The sequence below is a fragment of the Anabrus simplex genome, chromosome 3, assembly GCF_040414725.1.
Source record: "Anabrus simplex isolate iqAnaSimp1 chromosome 3, ASM4041472v1, whole genome shotgun sequence".
In the NCBI taxonomy this organism is placed as follows: domain Eukaryota; kingdom Metazoa; phylum Arthropoda; class Insecta; order Orthoptera; family Tettigoniidae; genus Anabrus; species Anabrus simplex.
In genome coordinates this window covers 40,160,679-40,181,727 of record NC_090267.1, presented here as the reverse complement: position 1 = coordinate 40,181,727, position 21,049 = coordinate 40,160,679, and the positions used below count along the sequence as shown (strand labels likewise).

Genomic DNA, 21,049 nt, shown 5'->3' with positions numbered 1-21,049 from the left:
AGAAATTGCCACATTGACAATCAATCATGTCTGAACATCGGAATGTTACTGAAAGATTTCAATCCTACAACACGAGAAACATGCATTGATAATAAGAATAAAATGATAATAATAAATAATAATAAATTTTACAGAAATTTTTTTTTCTAATATTCGAAACTGCGTTCGCGGAACTCTTGAATCAGTTACTAATTTACAATCTTGATATACAAAATAGTCATGAAGATGACGCTATCAAAATTTGTGGATCCAAACTCCGTCTCACACTCTCTAATTCACACATCATGCAATAAATCCCAGAAAACGTGACGGCATGTTTCCGTCCACTTTGAACTCCCATTAAAAATACTTTAATCTAGTCCTTCCTGACTTTAAATTGAATCCTTATTTACATTTACAGTTAAGCACCGAGATGTACACTGTGTCTCAAACATCAAAGCAAAGCAAATCAAAAAATATATATATGGGGCTAAAATAAGAAGCAGACTCGTGAAAGAAATTATGCTAACCACTCAGCTATATAAATCAGAATAAAATGTAAGAAAGCAAGCTGCGGCCTCATGCAAATGGTCAACATTTGTTACAATTATATTTACGTTAACAAGCTCCCTAACATTTACTTTAAATAAAATGTAGTCTTTCCTAACAAAGGCTAAATTTACTGAAATTAAATATCAAAACTAACCCCTTTTCAACATTTAACATGTTCACACTCACACAATTATATTGAAAATTCTGTACTCATCTATTTCGTTGACTTATCGCCACCAACCATCAGGAACAGCCGATCCCATCTTGTTTTAGCCAGCCATATCGACGATGACGATGATGATGATGATGATGATGATGCATTCAGAAAAGGATCAGTCATTTGGTCTCCATCGAGGTGAAGAAAGGTGATGTCATTTTTTTCCGTCGCTGCTTCTGCTTCTGGATGTCGTTTAAAACATCCCCTTGTTCACGATGTAGAAACTAGGTCAAGATTAACCTGCCGGTTACTAGAATACTACAGCCGGGGTAATTTCCACTGGCGGTGAAACCAGTTCCCATTCAGTCGCAGAACCAATTCTCTTATCTACTCCCGTAACTAGGTCAAATATTTCCCACTTAAAAGCTGGACTGGAAATTGTAAAGTTTATGCCCTCGGGAAACAATTTACACAGGCAGGCTACTATGCATTCTGAAAATCGAAAGTTAAATGCCATTCTCCCAGTGTCAGAAAACTTTAATAGATTAAATGCAGACTGAGAGTCTTCCAGCAACATTTACAAGTCCCCACACGTAAATAAAAACTTACTTGCACAGAATTTTGCCGAATAATAGGGTAATTAACTGACGCGGTCATCGTTTTTATCAATTCGTCCTCAAAGACGTCGTTGTATCCTCGATCGGGGCCATCACGTACATTGACCAATGCCTAGCCAAGATGACAGTGACACTATCATATCATTGGTCCAGCACATCGCGCTCGTGATCCTTCCTTCAAATGTCTCTCGCAGGCTTCTCTAGCCTATCGCCGGGCTTCCGAAATGCTGTCCATTGGAGTTGTATTGTTCCCTTGTTCAACTTTGTGTATGTCATGTCGAAATTCCACCTTCTAAACTTAGCTGGCGAACAAACAAACCTGAGCTCAAAGCTCCCTGCAGAAATTGTGACATGTGCCGCTGAATGTAGATATTTCCTGCCAGTTACTAGTACTTAATAAAAATGAAATATTCTCTGTACATTTGAATAAATGACTTATTAATTAAATGAGCACTTCAATGAGGGCTCACCGTCCCCTTATTGGCATTATGAGTGTTGATATTCCTGTATTATTACATTGAATGTGGTCATGAGTGGGTGCCGATTGGAACTCTCAGACAAGATTGGCTAGTTCATTTCCAAATGCACCATATGTTCTTGTACATAGTGTAAATTGTTGTAAAAAAATAGTTTCAAGTATAGTTTTAGTACAGTTAACCTCCTATATAGCTGAAAGAACCTGTAGATGTTTTGTTTCACTTAACTTCAAATGCCGTCTCATTATCGGCATTATGAGAACTGATATCTTTGTATTATCTCCATTAGATGTGAATATGAATTGTACGTCCCATTAGAACTGTAAGACATGATCAGCTGGTTCACTCCAAATATGACCATGATGTTCTTGTAAATCAGTGAAAATTGTTATATATAAAAACTAGCTGATGTACCCGTGCTTTGCTACGGAAATCTACATTGTATACGGAATTCTAGTGTACACGTTGTGATCAAGATTGTATTAAATTGCATAGCTCTTAACATTACCCTAGAAACGCGACGGGGAAGTCGCCAAACATCTTTTCTCATAATGAAGACTGAGTTAGGGAATTTTCACTGTAATGGTAGACCCGCTTGCATACCATCAGTCACAATCAGGTTGGGGAGTTTATATTATAATGGTAGATACTCACTCTCCACCTGCCTTTTTACATCCTCAGAAAGACTGTCTTAGTGGTTTTCCCAACTGAAATGAACGTAATTACAATGAAGTCAGTGGAAATGGCTTGATTAAAAGCAATGCTTCCATATGAAATACTCGATCAAATGAAACACCACACATTTCTCATTTTTAATGAACAGGACTACACTGCCGATCTAACAGTCCAAAGTTCCAGAGCTGGAATGACCAAACTGCAGACAGCCGTGATTCGTGAACACTCTGTCTTTTTTCGGCTGGGAGAGGGTCGAATAGTTGAGATTCCCAGGGCAAAAACTATGCCCTTTTACTAATATGTTTCCCAGGAGTACCCGATGAGTCAGAAAATATCATTTCACTACACTGGCGGCGGAAAAATCTATCTGACTTGGGGGCAAATTTTTCCTCCAAGCCAGACGAGAAACCTCCTCTTTACTGATAATTTGGAATAAAATGAATGTAGGATTTAATAAATGTGAAGAGGAAGAAGCTTTTCATAAGAAACGGCTCTTTTCAGGGTTGAATTTTGAGTTATTTAGTGAATTGTGGTGCTATAAGTTGGAATAGGCCTAAACTGTTACTCCAGACCAGGCCATAATACTACTACTACTACTACTACTACTACTACTAAGTCAGCCTCTGCCTTAAGTATGCACACTGCTCATTCAAAACAGCGCGTCAGAGTAGGGATCGAATAACTAGAATACTAAAAAGAACCATTGCGTTACGTACCAGCTGTATCAGAAAATGTATGAACCAGAGGAATGGCATGCTAAAGAAGAAAGTTTTCTAACTCCCCGGCTATTTCCCGCCAACATTCAGTCAGGCTATTATACTCGGTACGCAACAGTAATCTCATCTATCGGAGTTGAGAGGCAGCGTAAGAGACAAATAACATCACAAAAAACAATGGTCAATGTAATGTTATTGTTGATCAATGTTATGCGCTTTCGATATTGTAGGCCTTCACATTTAGTTTTCTTCTGACTATGAAATACCACTCATCATAGTTGGTACGGTAAAACTTAATAAAACATAAATGATTGGAAATTGTATTCGCTGTAACTTTTGTTATGTAGTACTTTTCGATAGGACCAAAAACATAGGTATTTAAAAATTAAATTTTAGGCGCCTTCCCCTAAACTACAATTTTATCCAGGGTGAATAAAATTGTTTATAGCTTAGACTGTAATTTCTTATTTCCCAACTCCATATACCGATTTTAGTTAAATTCTGTTAACCCATTTTCTCGTGGCTCGGCGTCGATGGACTAAGCAACAAAACTACAAATTCATGAATATCTGTGTTATCAAAGTCGGTACGGTAAAAATGTATGACATAAATGGTCAGAAATTTAATTCTATATAACTTTGGTTATGTAGTATTTATCGGTACGACCACTAATAATATAAATATCTGAGAATTAAATTTTAGGCCTTCCCCTAAACTATCAGCGTGAGTAAAATGATTTATAGCGTAGATTGTAGTGGCTCATTCTCCGACTTTGTATACCAGTTTTCAATGAGATAGGACCACTAATGACATAAATATTAAGGATTAAATTTTAGGCCTTCCCCTAAACTACCATTTCACTCAGCGTGAATAAAATTATTTATAGGCTAGATTGTAGCGACTTATTTTCCGACTTTGCATACAATTTGTATTAAGATCACTATCACTATCAGCCATATTCAATCGTTTTTACGATGTGGCCTCTTTAAGTCCGAAGCAAGGTAGGTTTTCATGAGGTCTCTCCATCTGGGACAGTCTTGAGTGATGTTCTGCCAATTGATCCCAGTAATCTTCCGGATGTCTTTATCCCATCTGTCCGGTGGTCTTCCCCTTGGTCTGAGATGATCTTTCGGACACCACTCAAGCACAAGCTTTGTCCACCTACCATCAGTTCTCCGAGCAACATGCCCTGCCCACTGCCATTTTAAGGTAAATACCCTTTCTAAAGTGTCACTGACCTTTGTGACTGACCTGATGTAATCTGCTCTCTTCCTGTCTTTCTTCGTCAAGCCTAGCATGAATCGTTCCATAGCTCTTTGGGTTGTTCTGAGTTTCTGCTTAACAAACTCCCTCAATGTCCAGGTTTCACAACCGTAAGTCAGTACGGGGAGAACACTCTGGTCAAAGACTATCTTCTTTAGGTGGGGTGGCATGTTGGATTTGAAGACTGAAGAATTTCTTCCGTAGGCTTGCCATCCTAGTTTGATACGTCGGAAGATTTCCGGTCTTAAGTCCCCTTTCATGTTTACAAGTTGCCCAAGATAGACAAATTCATTGACCTGTTGTAATGTGGTGTTTCCCACATGCAGCTTTCCTGCTGGGGCACATTTGTTAAGCATTACTTTGGTTTTGGAAAGGTTCATGGATAGTCCCACTTTTTGACAGGCTGAGACAAGATCTTGTATTAGAGTTTGTAGTTCATCGATGTCGTTGGCCAAAAGTGTAATGTCGTCTGCAAACCTTAAATTGTTCAGCCTTTTCCCATTGATTTTGATTCCTGTGCTTTGCCAGTTGATTTTTGACATGGCCATTTCTAATACGGCTGAGAACAGCTTGGGAGATATGGGGTCGCCTTGCTTAACACCTCTTTGAATGGGAAAATCCGTGGTTGGCACATTGATGTTCACGAAGGCTGAAGAGGTTTCGTAGATATGCTGGAGAACTCTTATGTAGGCAGCATCGACGCCGTGTTCAGCTAAGGCTTGCATAACAGCAGCGTGGCTCACCGAGTCAAAAGCCTTTTCAAAGTCCACAAAGGCTAGACAGAGCGGCATTTGATATTCATTACTTCTGCTGATAACTTCACGAAGGGTGAGTATATGGTCGATTGTTCCAAAACCTCGGCGGAAACCTGCTTGTTCAATTGGTAGGGCAAAATCAAGCGTTGAACTGATTCTCTTTGTCAGTACCTTGGTGAAAACCTTGTAAAGGACAGAAAGCAAGCTAATAGGACGATAGTTTCTGATGTCATGTATGTTCCCTTTTTTGTGCAGGAGAATTATCATTGCTCTGTTCCAAGATGGAGGGATGAATGCATTGTGTAGACAAGACGTGAATATTTTTGCCAAGTGGCTTAAAGTTTCACCACCAGCAAGTTTGAGAATGCTAACTGAAAGGTTATCGCTACCTGCGACTGATTCTTTTTTCATACTGTTTATAGCATGTCTGATCTCAGATGGAGGAACTTCTGGGACTTGGGAAATGTTGGATAAGTCAGGCAAGGACAGGTTATCATCAGCCTTCTCGTACAACTTGCTATAAAAGTTCCTGATGAACTCAAGAAGTTCTTCCCTATCAGTAATTCGTCCGTTGTCCCCATCTAATGCAATTAATTGCTTCTTCCTGATCTGTAGCTTCCTTTCAGCAGACTTCAAACTTGTTTTTTCAGATAAGCAAGTTCTCAGAGTATCTTCGTTGAATTTCTTTAAGTCGGCTTTAATTCTCTTTCTTATGGTTTTGCACAGCTCAGAGTACTGTATTTTGTCACAGTCAGACTGAATTTTCATTTCTCTCCTCTTTAGCAGGTTCCTGGTATCGTCACTGAGTTTCTTATCACGAGTGTTATTCTTTTTCAACCCTCCAATTACTTCAGCCGTATCCATTAGCATTTTTGCCATATTTTCACCAGTTGTGTCATGTAGGCTTTGTTGAAGGGCTTGATGGAATTTCTCTTTATTTTCTTCTAGATGTTTAAGATTTATTTGTTTCTTTTTCTCCCGCACTAGTTTAAGTCTATGTTCCCTAATGTTTAACTCGGCTCTAGCCCTTACTAGTCGGTGGTCACTACCAGTATTGAATCTGTTGAGGACTGATACATCTTTAATAATTTGAGGGATGTTACAGAGAACAAAATCGATCTCATTGGTGAATTCAAAATTGGGACTTCTCCATGTCCATTTACGCCCTGGGTGTTTCTTAAAGAATGTGTTCATTATACGCATGTTGGTGTACTCGGCAAACTGGACCAATCTCTCCCCTCTCTCATTTCTCTCGTCTATCCCATAGTTTCCAATAACAGTTTCACCAGTCTTACAGGTTCCAACCTTCGTATTGAAGTCACCCATTACTATTTGAAAGTGACAGTCGCTCCCCTTCTCACAGGTTTCATATAGACTCTCATAAAAGAATTCTAACTCCTCGTCTGAGTGGCTTGATGTGGGCGCATACGCTTGCACAGTGTGCATTTCGTATCTCTTAGAGAATTTTAGAACTAATCGCGCAATTCTACTTGAAGTACTTTCTAATACAGAGACCTTGTTTACGAGATGTCGGTTGATTAGGAATCCTACTCCATTAAGCCCTCCTTCTGGTTCACCACAGTAATAGAATAAATTACCAGAATTCAAAAGGTAACACCCTTCTCCTTTACGGCGTACTTCAGATAGACCGATTACGCTCCAGTTGATCTTTCCAAGTTCATCTTCGAGCTCTTCTAATCTGTCATTGCTTAACAGAGAACGACAGTTGTACGTGCAGAGCTGGTAGGTTTGGATTTTTTCTGTGGTTGTTTCTCTTTCACGGGATATCAAAGTAGCACCCACCCGGAGATCCGATTGTAGAGCTATTTTACCTCCGGAATGTAGGAATTTCACCTTAATGTCACTCATTGTCTTTTGACTTAAAGGATGTGAAGCATAATCACCACGCCTGCTTCATTGACGGATTGGTGATCCTCCCGCACTGATCGGCTCGCCGACCCAGCTTCCCGCTGGGATTGGTTACCCGAACCTTCCGCTGGGTTGCTCGGCTTAACGGGGACACCTCTTATAGGTTACGTGCTTACGTATATTAAGATAGGACCACTAATAACATAAATATTTGAAAATTAAATTTTTGGCCTTCCCCCAAACTACCATTTCTATCAGCGTGAATAAAATTATTTATGGCTTAGATTGTAGCCACTAATTCTGACTTTGTATACTGATTTTCATTAAATTCATTAAATTCTCTTTAGCCATTTTCTAGTGATGCGTGTACATACATACAGACAAACAGAAATTACGGAAAAGTAAAAATGCATTTCCTTGTTACTGTGGTCATGCCCGATACAGAAATACCATTCTTTTCAAAATCTGGGCAATGTACGGACAAAACTCTTATTTTATGTATATAGAAATTAATTCATGAGAATAGTTGTAGTGTAGCGCCCACTCAGAGCTCTGACTTGGAGTTTAGAATTTATGGCTGATGATGCCTGCAATGACAGGCAGCGACTTTAATATAATGATTGTACGTATTATAATAGTCTTAGACTTTGATAGTATTGAATTGGTGGTTTTCAATAAATTAATTGTGAAAAATTTAATATATTGAATTCAGTATGGTCAAAATGAAAATAGTCACTTGTAACCATAGTACTTTTCATTAAAAGTGAGAAAATGTGCTCTTTTTCCTTTTATCAAACATTTCATATGACAGCATTGCTTTTAATTGCAACATTCGCACTGACGTCATTGTAATTGACCTATGTTGACTTCAGTTGGGAAAACTATAAGGACAGTCTTCCTGAGAATTCCGTTGCAAAGCACGGGTACATCAGCTAGTTATTTTATACAAATAGTATTGCGCTTCGTGTAATCGCGCGGGCACTTGATGCAATATATTAATCTATGCATTTGCTAAGTAATGGCATCTTAATTGCATGACTAATTCACACATGTGGAGCATGAGTTCATACTATTTTTGGTAGGCTTATCAGAGACCGATCATCTCACTCACATACTTCCTATGAGGGAATAGAGATATGTAATTTTTAGCCTTGTAGCCTTGTATGGCAACAGTCGAGCTTTGAGACAATACGTGTTATAAATATATCACGGTACTGTATTGTGCAAAACATGTAGAATAAGCAATTTTGGCCAGTTGTATCTCCTGATTTTTCCTGATTTTCATGTGAAAATGTACTGATTTTTGGTTTTGTAAAGTTGGCAGGTATGCATTGTATATCCAAGCACTATTTCATCCGCATTTTTACCCATTCCCTACGGCTCTGATGAACCAGTACTGCAGTGTCTGGAACAATTATGACTGTTCCTCTTTTGAATCAGTCTCAGGAATGGCTGATGCTATCTCTGATTTCTCACCAGGTGTTGAAGATCAACCCAAACTTTTCAAGCAAAGTGCATTAAATGACTTTGTTCAAGATCTTAAGGAATCAACCAAAATACTTATGGGTCTAGACTCCCAGAATAGAATGTTAGCATGTGGGTGGACATACTATTGGTACAAACATCACAAAGAAGAATTAGCACTCTTCTTTTCTGAAGAGGGAATTTAGGTTTACTGCAACTGGAGCAGCATTCCAGAGGTTATGCTAAAACTGGGAATACCATAATATGACCCTACCCACTGGAAGGCTTTTATTGATGCCTCCAAGCGTATTTTGAAGTGTGTCCTTCAGATTGAAAACAAACTTGATCTACTTCCGTTACACATTTGGTTATTATGAAGAAAGCATATAGAAATCTTGAAATTATTGCAGCACACGTTTTTAAAGGCGTGGTGGTGGTTTTCCAAATCTCTGTAGCATTTTGATCGTGTTTTAGATCATCTAATTCATCAATTAAGGTTTTCAGCTTTGTGAAATACTGTTTGAATTTCCATCACTTAATTCATTCCTCATTGGTCATGAGAATTTTCATGTAAGGATCCAGGAGAATCCTGTTGCTTGGGAGTAGCAGATGATGATGGGGTACAATATCTGACTCAATGACATTTGTGTCAATGATCAACTTTAGCTCACATTTTCATATCAACCAGTAATCTATCTGCTTATTTCTCAGGTGATTGGATGTGACAGATGCTTCCTGAAAAACATGTCATCCAGAGCTAAATCATAAGCTTCAGCATTCTCAAAGATTCTGTTCCTGTACTCAGTCCACATTCCTAAACCCTGACCACCATGGTTTCCATCATAACCATGTTTACCTTATCAGACGTATCTATTGACGTCGCCACCAATGAATAAGCTCATTCTCATCAAGAGATTGAAGATAAGTTTCAAGTTTATTCCAGAACTCTTCTTTTTTTATTATTGGTACACCCAGCATGTGGAGTGTAGCCGGAGACCACACACACAGGGTGTTCATTCTTCTATCCGACTTAGTAGACATAAGTCGGTTGGATAAATGGATGACTTACAATATTTACTTTTATTACATAAGTTATGTATGTATACATTTTTGTAGCAATAGATTAAGTGAAGTAGATACAAATGTACGGTATATTGTTATTTTTTATGATAAATGGTTCCTTATGTCAGGCATAATAATAAGTAAATTATATCCTGTTTCAGACTTAAATTGCAGCAATATCCTGATTTTGGACTTCTACATTATGGCAACCCTCAGCTCAAATAACATTCCTCATGGGAATCTTACTGTGGGTTGGACAAGTTGTATAACAATGGCTATTAATGGTTTCTGATCTCTAACCATGGAATTGACACCCATATTGACCACACTTCCTTCATACTGCTCCTGTTTTCACCGAGCTCCATAGCTGCAGCCGCTTAAGTGCGGCCAGTATCCAGTAATCGGGAGATAGTGGGTTCGAGCTCCACTGTCAGCAGCCCTGAAAATGGTTTCCCATTTTCACACCAGGCAAATGCCAGGGCTGTACCTTAATTAAAGCCACAGCTGCTCCCTTCCACTTCCTAGGCCTTTCCTATCCCATCATCGCCATAAGACATATCTGTGTCGGTGCGACGTAAAGCAAATAGAAAAAAAAAGAGCTGCTTTCTGTGCTATCTCTATATAAAAGAAGTCTAATTATCAAATAAATATACATTTGTCTTTAATTCTTTGTATTCATGTACTAAGTACTGTGTGCATAAGTTGATTTCTTCTTAAAAATATTAATTTGTATTTTCAGAGACTGATGAAGCAGATACCCAGTGTTCTAATGACTTATATGATCCATATGATCCATTTGACTACATGTATGCTCCTTCGTGTGATGGATCACAGTCAGATCCAGTATATGCTGCTGTTGTCAAAGAAAATGTTCCTTTACCAACAGCATCTTCCCCTCCTCCCTTACCCCCTCGTAATTCTGCTGCGTGGAGTACAATTGAACGACGCAAATCATCACTGGAAAGGAGAGTAAGTAATAACATTTTGAAACTTTTGAATTGTAATCTCTACAGTTGTTTTAAAGTGGCCATGATACTAAGTAATTTTATTCTGCTGCAATGTGTCCCGTCTTTTCTTAACTCGTGAAGCTCAAGTTTGTACTTTACTTTTATTGTTTCTTCCATCGAATGAATTAATGCTTTAGCTCTTAGTTGAATAAACAGAGCTTTTAGGACTCCGGAAGATTAACTATCAGACCGCTTACTATGCCATCCAGATGTTGCCCATAATTTACTCATTTTCATGGTATTTATTTTCCGTGTCCAGGTACACTGCTAAATAATGTTTTTCCAATATTTGGCTATAAGGACAGCTTTATCATTGGCCTGCAAAACATCTTCCTTTGTGCACAGTGATGGTAAATGTTGACAAACCAGGTGTTCTTCATCCTTTAGTATTCCACAATCACAGGTCGTGTCTCCTCGTACATAGCCCCACTTAACTAGGTTAGACGTGCACTTTGAAACACCTGTCCACAGTCGATTAAGGGTCTTCCAGACAGGATATGGAAGGCAAAAACCTGCATAAGGTTCTTCCTTTAAACTCAGGGATGAATTGCGTACTTGCTGTTGCCATAGTTCACACCTTTGTTTTTCTAGCATATCAACAAGTGGTATGGTTGTTCTTAAAAAAACTCTTCCTTTACCTGAGTCTAACAGGCTGCATTTGATGGCCATAAAGGGGGTGACGTGGATTGGTTGATTGCTTCCGACGTTCAACTCACTGCTAATTCCCTTCGTATGTGAGGAGGGGCGATTCCTGCGATAGGATAGATATTTTCTGTTGGAGTTGGTCTCAGACACCCTATAATTATGCGGCCAGTCTCGTTCACAGCAATATCTACTTGCCTAGCATGGGCAGAGTTTCTCCATACGGGTGATGCATATTCTGCTGTTGATAGGCAGAGAGTCAGGGCGGATGTGCATAGGACATGAGGGTGTGCACCCCCAAGATGTACCTGTTACTTTTCTAATAATATTATTCCTAGCGCACACCTTTTGTTTTGTATTCTGTAAATAAATGAACTGCATTGCAAACTTTAGTGATCAGTGGACACCATTAATTTCAACGGGGGTCCTTTAGAAAGAATTATTATGTGAATGAATGATTGATTGAATGAATGATGTGTTAGTGCCTTTTCAGGGAAGAATCTATGGGATGTCGAGTGGTAGAATTTTGAGTTATACCGGCAGATTTCTCCAGTGGAAGAACCATAGATTATAGTTTAGTTGTTGTTAAGATATACACTAAAATTTTATGTTCTGGTTGCTTATAATTAATAGGGGCCTACATAAATCAAACATGAAAACCCATGTTATAAAGATCACTTTACTGTCCTCCATGCTTTTTATTAATTAGAACAACAAAGAGAAACTGTATCGCCAACCTCACAATGCTGGGCTGAATGAACATTTCAGGTGTACCATAATTCCCTTTATCATCTCACCCCCCCCCCCCCCCCCCTTTCCCTCTGAATTGTAGACAAACCTGCAAAAGCTGATTTTAACAGCATGCGTATGATTAGGACATTTGGCCACCGTGTGCTCCGAATAATTGTTTTGCACAATGCTGTGTTCGTAGCACAGAATTATTCGCCTCCAGAAACAATGTGATATCCTTTGTAACATGGCAGGTGTGATGGTAGAAAATGAATTTTGAAGAGGTTGTTCAAGTTCCTCGGATGTCTCATAATGTGTTTTTCCAACTTCTGTTTGATGTGCCTGCATACTTCATTATCTCAGTGTTCAGAGCTGGATTTCAGAGTTGCCGATTCAGAGGAGCTGGTAAATTTGGTGATCTTCTTCCAAACCATTGTCACTGAACATGTTGTTGAGATATTCTTTTACTCTTATTTCAAAATGCGCTTTTGGAACCACATTAAACCAAGAGTCCATAATATTCAAATTACTGTACAAACCAGTTTCATAGCATGGAGAGGGAGGTCATTTGATTTACTGCTTCTGTCCTGTAAGTCACACACAGGCTTTCCAAAAGAAATATGGCCTGATCAGATGCATAGCGGATTCAGTATTGCAGCCCAAATTATCACAAGATGGATTCATTTCTATTTCCTCAAAGAAATGCGGATTCTCCATACACCAGAAAAAAAAATTTTTTTTTACAATTTGCTGTACATCGCACCGACACAGATAGGTCTTACGGCGATGATGGGATAGGAAGTGACTGTGACTGTCATTAAGGTATAGTCTCGGCATTTGCCTGGTGTCCATCTTCAGGGGTTCGAACCTACTCTTTGCCGAATGCAAGCTGATAGCTACGCGACCTAAGCAGCGCAGTGACTTGTTCGGTTTCCTACTGTTTGCACTTCAGTATGTATAAATTGTGCATTCATCTGAAAATATCACTTTTCCACAGATTGGAATTTTGTCAAAAATCTCCATTAACTGCGTACATTAGGTGTCGCATTGAGACTCCCAAATCATTATCCCTTCACTCGTTGCTGAACAAGAGCCTGTATGCTTTTAAGGATTAATCATTTTTGTGTGTGTCATTTTAATGTTACTAGTGGAACATTCTGTTCCTGGAATTGCTTTCATAGTGATTTAATCTGACGTAGCAACTTCAGCACAAATTTCTGCTCTTGTTGTTGGCCTTCCAGAGTAGGGCCTGTCTTCTTTTATGATACCAGTTTCAAACAGTTCGTTCACCCATTGTAAGATAGTTGGTTTCTGTGATAACTCTCATCATCATCATCATCATCATCATCATCATCATCATCATGAACAGTTTCCAGCCTTTGTTTTGGGTCTGTTGGGAACATAAGCCTCTCCACTGTCTTCTGTCTGCCCACATTCTGCTCTCTTCTGTCTTTCTTCATTAGAGTCCTCTGTCCTCTATGGCCTCCTTAACTCATTGCAGCCGGGCTGAGTGGTTCAGACGGTTGAGATGCTGGCCTTCTGACCCCAACTTGGCAGGTTGTATCCTGGCTCAGTCTGGTGGTATTTGAAGGTGTTCAAATACGTTGGCTTTGTGTTGGTATTACTAGCATGTAAAAGAACTCCTGCGGGACAAAATCTGGTACCTTGGTGTCTCCAAAAACTATCAAAAGTAGTTAGTGGGATGTAGAAAACAATACCATTATTTATTGTGGACTCCTTGCAGCCATCTGTCTATCGGCCTCCCTCTAGGTCTTCTTCTATTTTCTCATCTTGCATACTTCTCAGCAATCTTTCTTGCTGGGCTGAGTAGCTTGGGTGGTAGAACACTGGCCTTCTGAGCGCAACTTGGCAGGTTATCTTATCGCTCTCCCATTTCTTGAACCATGGGTTCACAGTCAGCAATCCATTTCTCCTGCAAAAATCCAGCAGCTTTTCCCTTTCCTCATTTCTGCTTCCCCATTATTATTCTGCCAGCACATTTTCAGACCCAGGTCTTTCTATGCCTGTGTGGGCATTCAGATCCCCTATGACTGTGATGTAGCACAGTTATTTGTGCAATTCTTCTTTCTGTTGTTCTCAACACTTGAATTATTTCCCAGTTTCTTCCATTTACTGACATTTTAACTCTTATAATCATATCACTTATCCTCTTTACTTCTTCTTTCAATCTATGTTTCTGTACTTTTGTTCATTTCCTTTCCAAGTACAACCATAAACCTCCCATAAGTTCCTTCTTGCCTTCTCCTTGTGGTACACACTGTATAAATGTTGATAAAAGTGTAAATATTTTGGTGTATTCATCATGTGAAATGGCTAATCAGAAGGAAGGCATGTTTTAGGTGGCTTTGGTGATTTTAATGCCAGGTTAGTAAAAGCACTGCCTTCGTGATGTACAGGCCGTACTGTAGCTCCGAAGAAGTCACGCAAAGAGGCAAACTGTTTTCTCTGTCTGACTCGCGCAATGCAAGCACATGATATGATTGCCTTCTAGTTAAGAAATATTCCCAAATGTTGTATTAATATAATAGGTGAGATCGTATCTCACAAGTTAGGTCTAGGTATTTTGAGGAGATGTGGCCTTAAAATGCGATCAAAGTGGTCAATGCATTACGATTGATGTACTGTACCATGCATCCAATAATTCATAATCATTGTGCATTAACCCTCCAAGTGCTGATCGTATCACTCTTAAGTGCTGAGCATTCTTAAGGCAGCATGCAGATACTTTAAAAAAAATTATAATAAATACAAGTTTGTAACTACAAATGGCTTATTATATATCAATTAAAGAATAAGATGGATGATGTTATGCAATGATAGACCAAGCGACAAAATTCATGTTTCAAGAAAAGGTGTCTTTGCGAATGCTTAAAGAGAAACTATCTACCTTGTGTATTTTTCTATAAATCAAATCTTATTTTATTCACATAGCACCAAATTTTGTTTTTCTAAAATAATATAAGCAAAAGCCTAATTTGAGTATTTTATTTTGATAAAAAAGCGTCTTAGTCTACGAGTGATTTCAGAAATTCTATAATGCAATCAGACTCCAAGCGCCAGGTGGCGTTTAGTCTACAAACGCGAAACAGATTAATACAAAACCAACACATTTCTACAGGAAAGAACTATCCAGCACAATATCACAGTACAACACTGTTAATATTTTACATTCTATAGTCAATAATAACTCTTTCATTATTACCCATTAGCATGTTCATTATAGTGTACGAACTTCACAAGTAAATTATGCAAATAATAATAGTAAAATCAACATAAGAAAAAGAAAGTTCGCCTTCACAAACGACTTCACGAGTTATTTCAAAATCAGGTTTTCCTGACAAACCTATATCATCATCATCTATGGTAGCAGAACTAACTTACTTTTGATAAAACTCCAAACAGTCTTTAGGGATCAAGTGAAACATGGACTTCAGATCACGTAATTTTTCTGAGCTTATTGGTTTTCCATCCGGCCACAGTTTAAGCAGTTTTCTTGCTAAATGTACGCTGTCACCGACAGATTTTCGACCAGTCCTTTTTCCAATGTTTATTTCCGTGTAGGTTTCTTGCCTTAGATCACTTTTCACAAAAACTGACAGAGGCTCTGATTTCCTGTGCTGGATTTCCTTGACCAGTAACCAGTTTACCTTTTCACCCTCAACGCTTTTCTTCATGTTGGTGATCGCGCCTTCTATTGCCGATGTACCTACAAAGTCATCCTTTACAATTTGGAAGACTTGTAACGGATTTCTCTTCCTGCAAGACTTCATTATTTGAATGTAATCTTCTGGCACATAGAGACGTTGCTGGAACTTTAATGCAGACTCAATATCACCAAAGTCCGAGTCATTTTTCAGAAAACTGTGCCCAGGAATTAGAAAGCGTTGTGTGATAGTCAGTAGGCTAGGATGTTCTTCTATAATAGTTTTCAACAACAAAGCTATTTTTATATTTAGATTCTGGTCCCCACATGAATCTGAGCTGAGAATCAAATGTGTTGTGCCTGGTGATACATGAGCCAGTATGTGTTTTCTTAAACACGATCCAATTTCTTGGGCTCCTCTTCCAGCATCTCCTTCCACCCACATGTAACAAAATCCTTTGTATGTCATAGAAAGAAAGAGATCCACCTTATCAATACTAAATTTATTTATGTTTTTTAAAACAGGACCGGTTTCGACTTATCACAAGTCATCCTCAGCTGTCATTTACATACACATTAGAATACATGTTTTAATAGTTGTATCTTACAAATAAACATGTCATGTTTGATTGACATTAGGTAGTATGTCTAGAAGTGAAATTCTGCTTCTTACGTCTAAGTTTAGAGGATCAAGAATATTAAAAAGAGATCTATCTTTAACACATTAAAAGAATTACAACACATGATAAAATTTATTGTTTACACCTGACCTTGAATATAGCATTAACGTTCAAGTTTTACTAGTAATAGTTCTTTAAAAAGATTTTTCATATTGCATTGTTTTTAGTCGACTAAATATGCTTAAATGTAGCTGCATGTGCTTATACAGTATACTTTTTATTAGGCTTAAACTTTGTCAAAATGAGTAATGTGAATCCGAATTTGAAATTACAATAACAAAGTGAAATGCGTTTGAAATAACAGTAAGCTAGGTAATTGAAACCTGTGTTGAATGACTCTTTCAATTATATGCTATTGAAAATACATTTCATGCAAAGAAGACATTAGCACACTTCAATATATAACAGTTGAAAGGTATAAGACAATCATATAAGTTTTGTGAAATTCATATGAAGTATTGTTCTTTCTTCATGCGTATGTGTCAAGTTCAAATGGGGTAGTATACTTTATATAAACTTTGTCAAAATAAATAATGTGAATCTGAATTTGAGATTGCGTTGAGAAATGAAATGCCAGGTGGTTAAAACCTGTATTGAATGACCTCTTCAAATATATACTGTGTAAAATACATTATGTGCAACATTAGACAATGGTACATTTCAATATGCAAGTTAAAAGGTAAGAGGCAGTCCTGCAAATCTGTAAATCTTCATATGAAGTACTGTCTATTGGCCACTGTAAGATATTTGCTGAAGTCCAATCACTATAAACTTATATTGTCTTGTTAAATATACAGATTGAAGATGAATGTGCTGCTGGGATTATGAAAGCTGTTGTTGTAGGTGGTTCTTTTTCGGTCTATGATACTTGCTAACTATCTGTAAAAAGTAAATGAAATCAATTAGAAGCGTATTAGAATATTAAAGTGTTAAACGTGTGTGTGTGTGTGTGTGTGTGTGTGTGTGTGTGTGGGTGTGTGTGTGGTTTTTGTAGAGATTACTTACTGTCGTGAGATGATTGGGAAGTGTATCACTTGGCAGCTTGGCGTGTACTATATCGTGAACTTGTGGTATTAGTGTCTGTTGTCGTGAGGGGAATGGAGTGGTGGGGAAGGGGAGTTGCTAACTGTGTAGAGGTGGAGTTAGTCGTGTCTTTCTCCTGCGCTGTGGATTGCGCGTGGTGTTGTTTATTGACTGTTCTCAGATAATAGTTTTTTATAAAAGGGATAGTTTTATTAAATAAAATATTGATTTTATCTGTTATTTCATTAATGTTATAATTAGGGTTGGCATATTGGTCTACTGTTATATATAGTTCTTCAGTAATATTGAGTAAGGGTCCTTTGGGGTTTGTGCTTAATATTATCATATCATTATCTATATTAGTAAAGTTATGTTTGTAATCAACCATGTGTTGTCCTATTGCCGAAAAATGGTTGTGTTTTATGGCATTGACGTGTTCGTTGTATCTGATAGTAAAGTTTCTGCCAGTACGTCCTATGTAGCTTGTTAGGCAGTTATTGCAGCGGATACGGTAAACTCCAGAACGAAGGTATTTGTTGTTATTGTTGATAGTTTTTGTGTTATGTATGATGATGTTGCTGTTATGTGTAGTCTTGTAGGCTATTTCAAGGTTATGTTTTTTGAAAAATGTTGGTTAACGAGTATATGTGCGTGTTATTAAATGTTAAGGTTGCATAGTTTTTCTTAGGTTTGTCCATTTTTGATAATTTAGTTTTGGGTTTTGATTTGAACTTATGAATGATTGAATTGACTGTATCTTTCTTGTATTTTTTTTTTCTTGCTATTTCTCGGATTAAATGTATCTCTTCATTAAAATCTGTTTTTGAAAGCGGTACGTTAAAGGCTCTATAAACCATACTGTAATATGCTGCTTTTTTATGGGAGTTAGGATGAATGGAATCTGCTGCTATTGTATTTATTGTATGGGTGGGCTTGCGATAAATTTTGAAAGACAAATGATTGTCTTGTCTAGTAATAGTCAAATCGAGATAGTTCCGTTTGCAGTTGTTTTCTGATTCTTTTGTAAACTGTATATGTGGGTATGTGGAGTTTAATTTGCCTAACAAAGTGTTGTCTTTAGTTAGTCTATTATCGATGATAACAAATACGTCAACAAATCAGCACCAAAAGAATATTCCGTTTATTGTACTGATTGAGTTGTATTTGAGGTGGTCTAAATATATTTCAGCAATTATACCGGAGGTGGGAGAACCCATTGGCAAGCCTAGTTGTTGATAAATTGTGTCATGGAACTTAAAAAAGTTGTTATTGACGGCAATTTCTAAAATTATTATGAATTCCTCGATTTCTAAATTACTTAGTTTACTGTAAGTTTTGAGATTGGATGAGATTATATCTATAGTTTTTTTTGTGGGGATATTGGGGTACATATTGGTAATGTCATATGACGCTAAGGAATGGTATCGTTCTAGTTGTAACTCTTTAGTTTTGTTGCAGAAGTCTACTGAATTGCGTATAGTTTTATTGGCTTGAAATGAATAATGTTTTTTGAGGAATTTTTGAATGAATTGTGATAATTTATATGTAGGACTTGCTCTGTAATTTACTATGGGTTGAAACATGCTAATTTAGCATGGTTTCTAATGTGATTATACTGATGTCTCCAAGAGTAGATATCTGGCTGTTCCTATAGTTATTGTATTTCAACCTTCTGTCGACAGAGGGCAGCTCCCTCTGTCGCGCGCGTGAAGGATCTTTTCTCGGCGAGACCTTTTTAATATCTTCTCATTGAAGTAATGTTGGGCTGTTTATGCTGGGGAAAGAAGAGATGTGTCTCACACACACAGGAGCGGCGTTTTTTCTTTTCTTATGGTGGTTTTATAAGTTTAAAACTATGCAAAACTGCTGCATCATTTGCATGCTTCGATGAATGATATTGACGGTAATGTAACGTTTTAAATTTTATTTGCTGTATTATCTTTCTTTTATTATGGCCGACCGTAGTCCATCTCGGTACTCGAAGCGAGAATGGCATGTGTATGAGTTGTGTAGGTGATTGTGGTGCGTCAAAATCTGGTCTCTGATTATTTTAAATGAATTTCTCGATGAAACATTTTGCCATTATTTGGAGGTATGGTCTGTGTGTCGGCCAGGTCTATTCTAGCCGTACGCAGTATGTAGGTGATGGATCTACGCGTGACCGTGGGGTCACAAACGTCCTACTGTCATTTGCCCTAGGTGAGCTATATATCTACTACTGACGTGAGACCTTATTGATGAAATGTTGAACTGCACTCCACGAGTTGCCTTGATTTTATTTACTCGCACCAATCTGCCGGAATTATTTGCCTTTGGGGGCAAAAATATCGCGTGATTGAATGAATGTGTAGATGAATGAGCTGAGTGCCAAGATGACGTATCGGTCTGTTGAATTTATGCCTATTTGTTCCCTATCGTGCCTCTTTTCTCCTGGGTGCGAAGTCTTTATTTTGTATGGTGTGCATCTTTGTTGTTTACGACCTGGAGCTCGCCATGTTGGTTTATTTATTTCATGGCCGTGTGCAGGTCCATGTTTTCTGTTATTGTTTTGCTTTGCGTTCATTGCTCCATGGAGCATTGTCTTTGCCCCTCGTGGATTATTTCCTTGGTCCGGCAGTTTTCTGATTTAATCACTTTATTATTTTATCTGCTCCTTGGTGTGTGGAATCGATATGAGAGGGGTATTGTTAAAAATAAGTGTGGATATTGAAAATGACTCCCACGCTTGGAATTGCGTTTCTATTCCTCGCCGAAGGAAAGATTGAATAAAGATTGAGTTAATGATATTCAGCTCGCAGTTTTTAGTAGCGAGGTCAGTGGTGGAATAAATGCTATCATCTCAAGAGTAACTGTGCCCTATGCATGTAAGAAAAGATGAGGTCACGAGACCTTCGTACGATTATCTTTTGGGCTGGCGCCGAATATGTATGTATTACCTTGTTATTATTACTGGTTATTTCATCTAATTAATCCGTTTGATTTACGTTACATTACAATAAATTCTCATCTATCATTTATAACGATTTTTATTCGTAGTAGTGTTAGTTGTTAGCTTTAATTGTTTGAGGAGAATAACGTTTTCAGCTCAGGGCTATGTATTTCGCCCTTCCTGATCGGGTATCCACGGCAAATTTGTTTCCCTACGATGGTCGTGATTCACTATGTGTGTCCTTTAGTTAGGGAGGGTGTGGCTCAGGGTTTCATGGGTATGTTGTCCTTATGTATTTTTGGAAGAGCTTTTGCATTCGGTAGTTAGGGGTTCATGACTATGAGATTTTGTGCTTCAGTTTCGGTAAGTAGTAGGTGCGTGTTTTTAAGTAGAGTCTTGAGATTTCTTTGTATTATATTTCTAGGGTCCTTGCGTATGATCCGAAAGGTGTCGTTATTGAAAACTTCTTTTTTTTTTTGAATGTATACATTTTTGTCAATGACTACTGTGGTGTTGCCTTTGTCCGCTTTAGTTTCGACCAGATTGTTTTGTTTTATCTTGTTGTTTAGTCTATTTATGTGTGTTATATTAATTTTGTTACTGTGTGAACTATTTTCTTGTAATTTCTTGATATACTGTGGTAGTCTTTTTGCGATGTCGTGTTTTACTTCATCTCGTAGGTCATATGGAATTTTCTGTAATGCAAGTTCAGTTTCCGCGGTGGTAGTTGTGATATTTTGCAAAACTGAGGTATTGCCCCAATTATGTTTCGGACCCTTGCACAGTATTT

The 21,049-nt window shown here is 37.9% G+C and overlaps 1 protein-coding gene across 1 annotated transcript in view; it reads left to right on the top strand.

Annotated features, from left to right (window-relative positions):
- Positions 1-21,049, top strand: part of Pi3K68D (phosphatidylinositol-4-phosphate 3-kinase catalytic subunit Pi3K68D) — a 432,551-nt gene that overhangs the window by 20,623 nt on the left and 390,879 nt on the right. Inside the window, exon 4 of the mRNA XM_067142437.2 lies at positions 10,325-10,554. Within this exon, the coding sequence (XP_066998538.2) occupies positions 10,325-10,554 (230 nt within the window). The remainder of the gene's footprint in view (positions 1-10,324; positions 10,555-21,049) is intronic.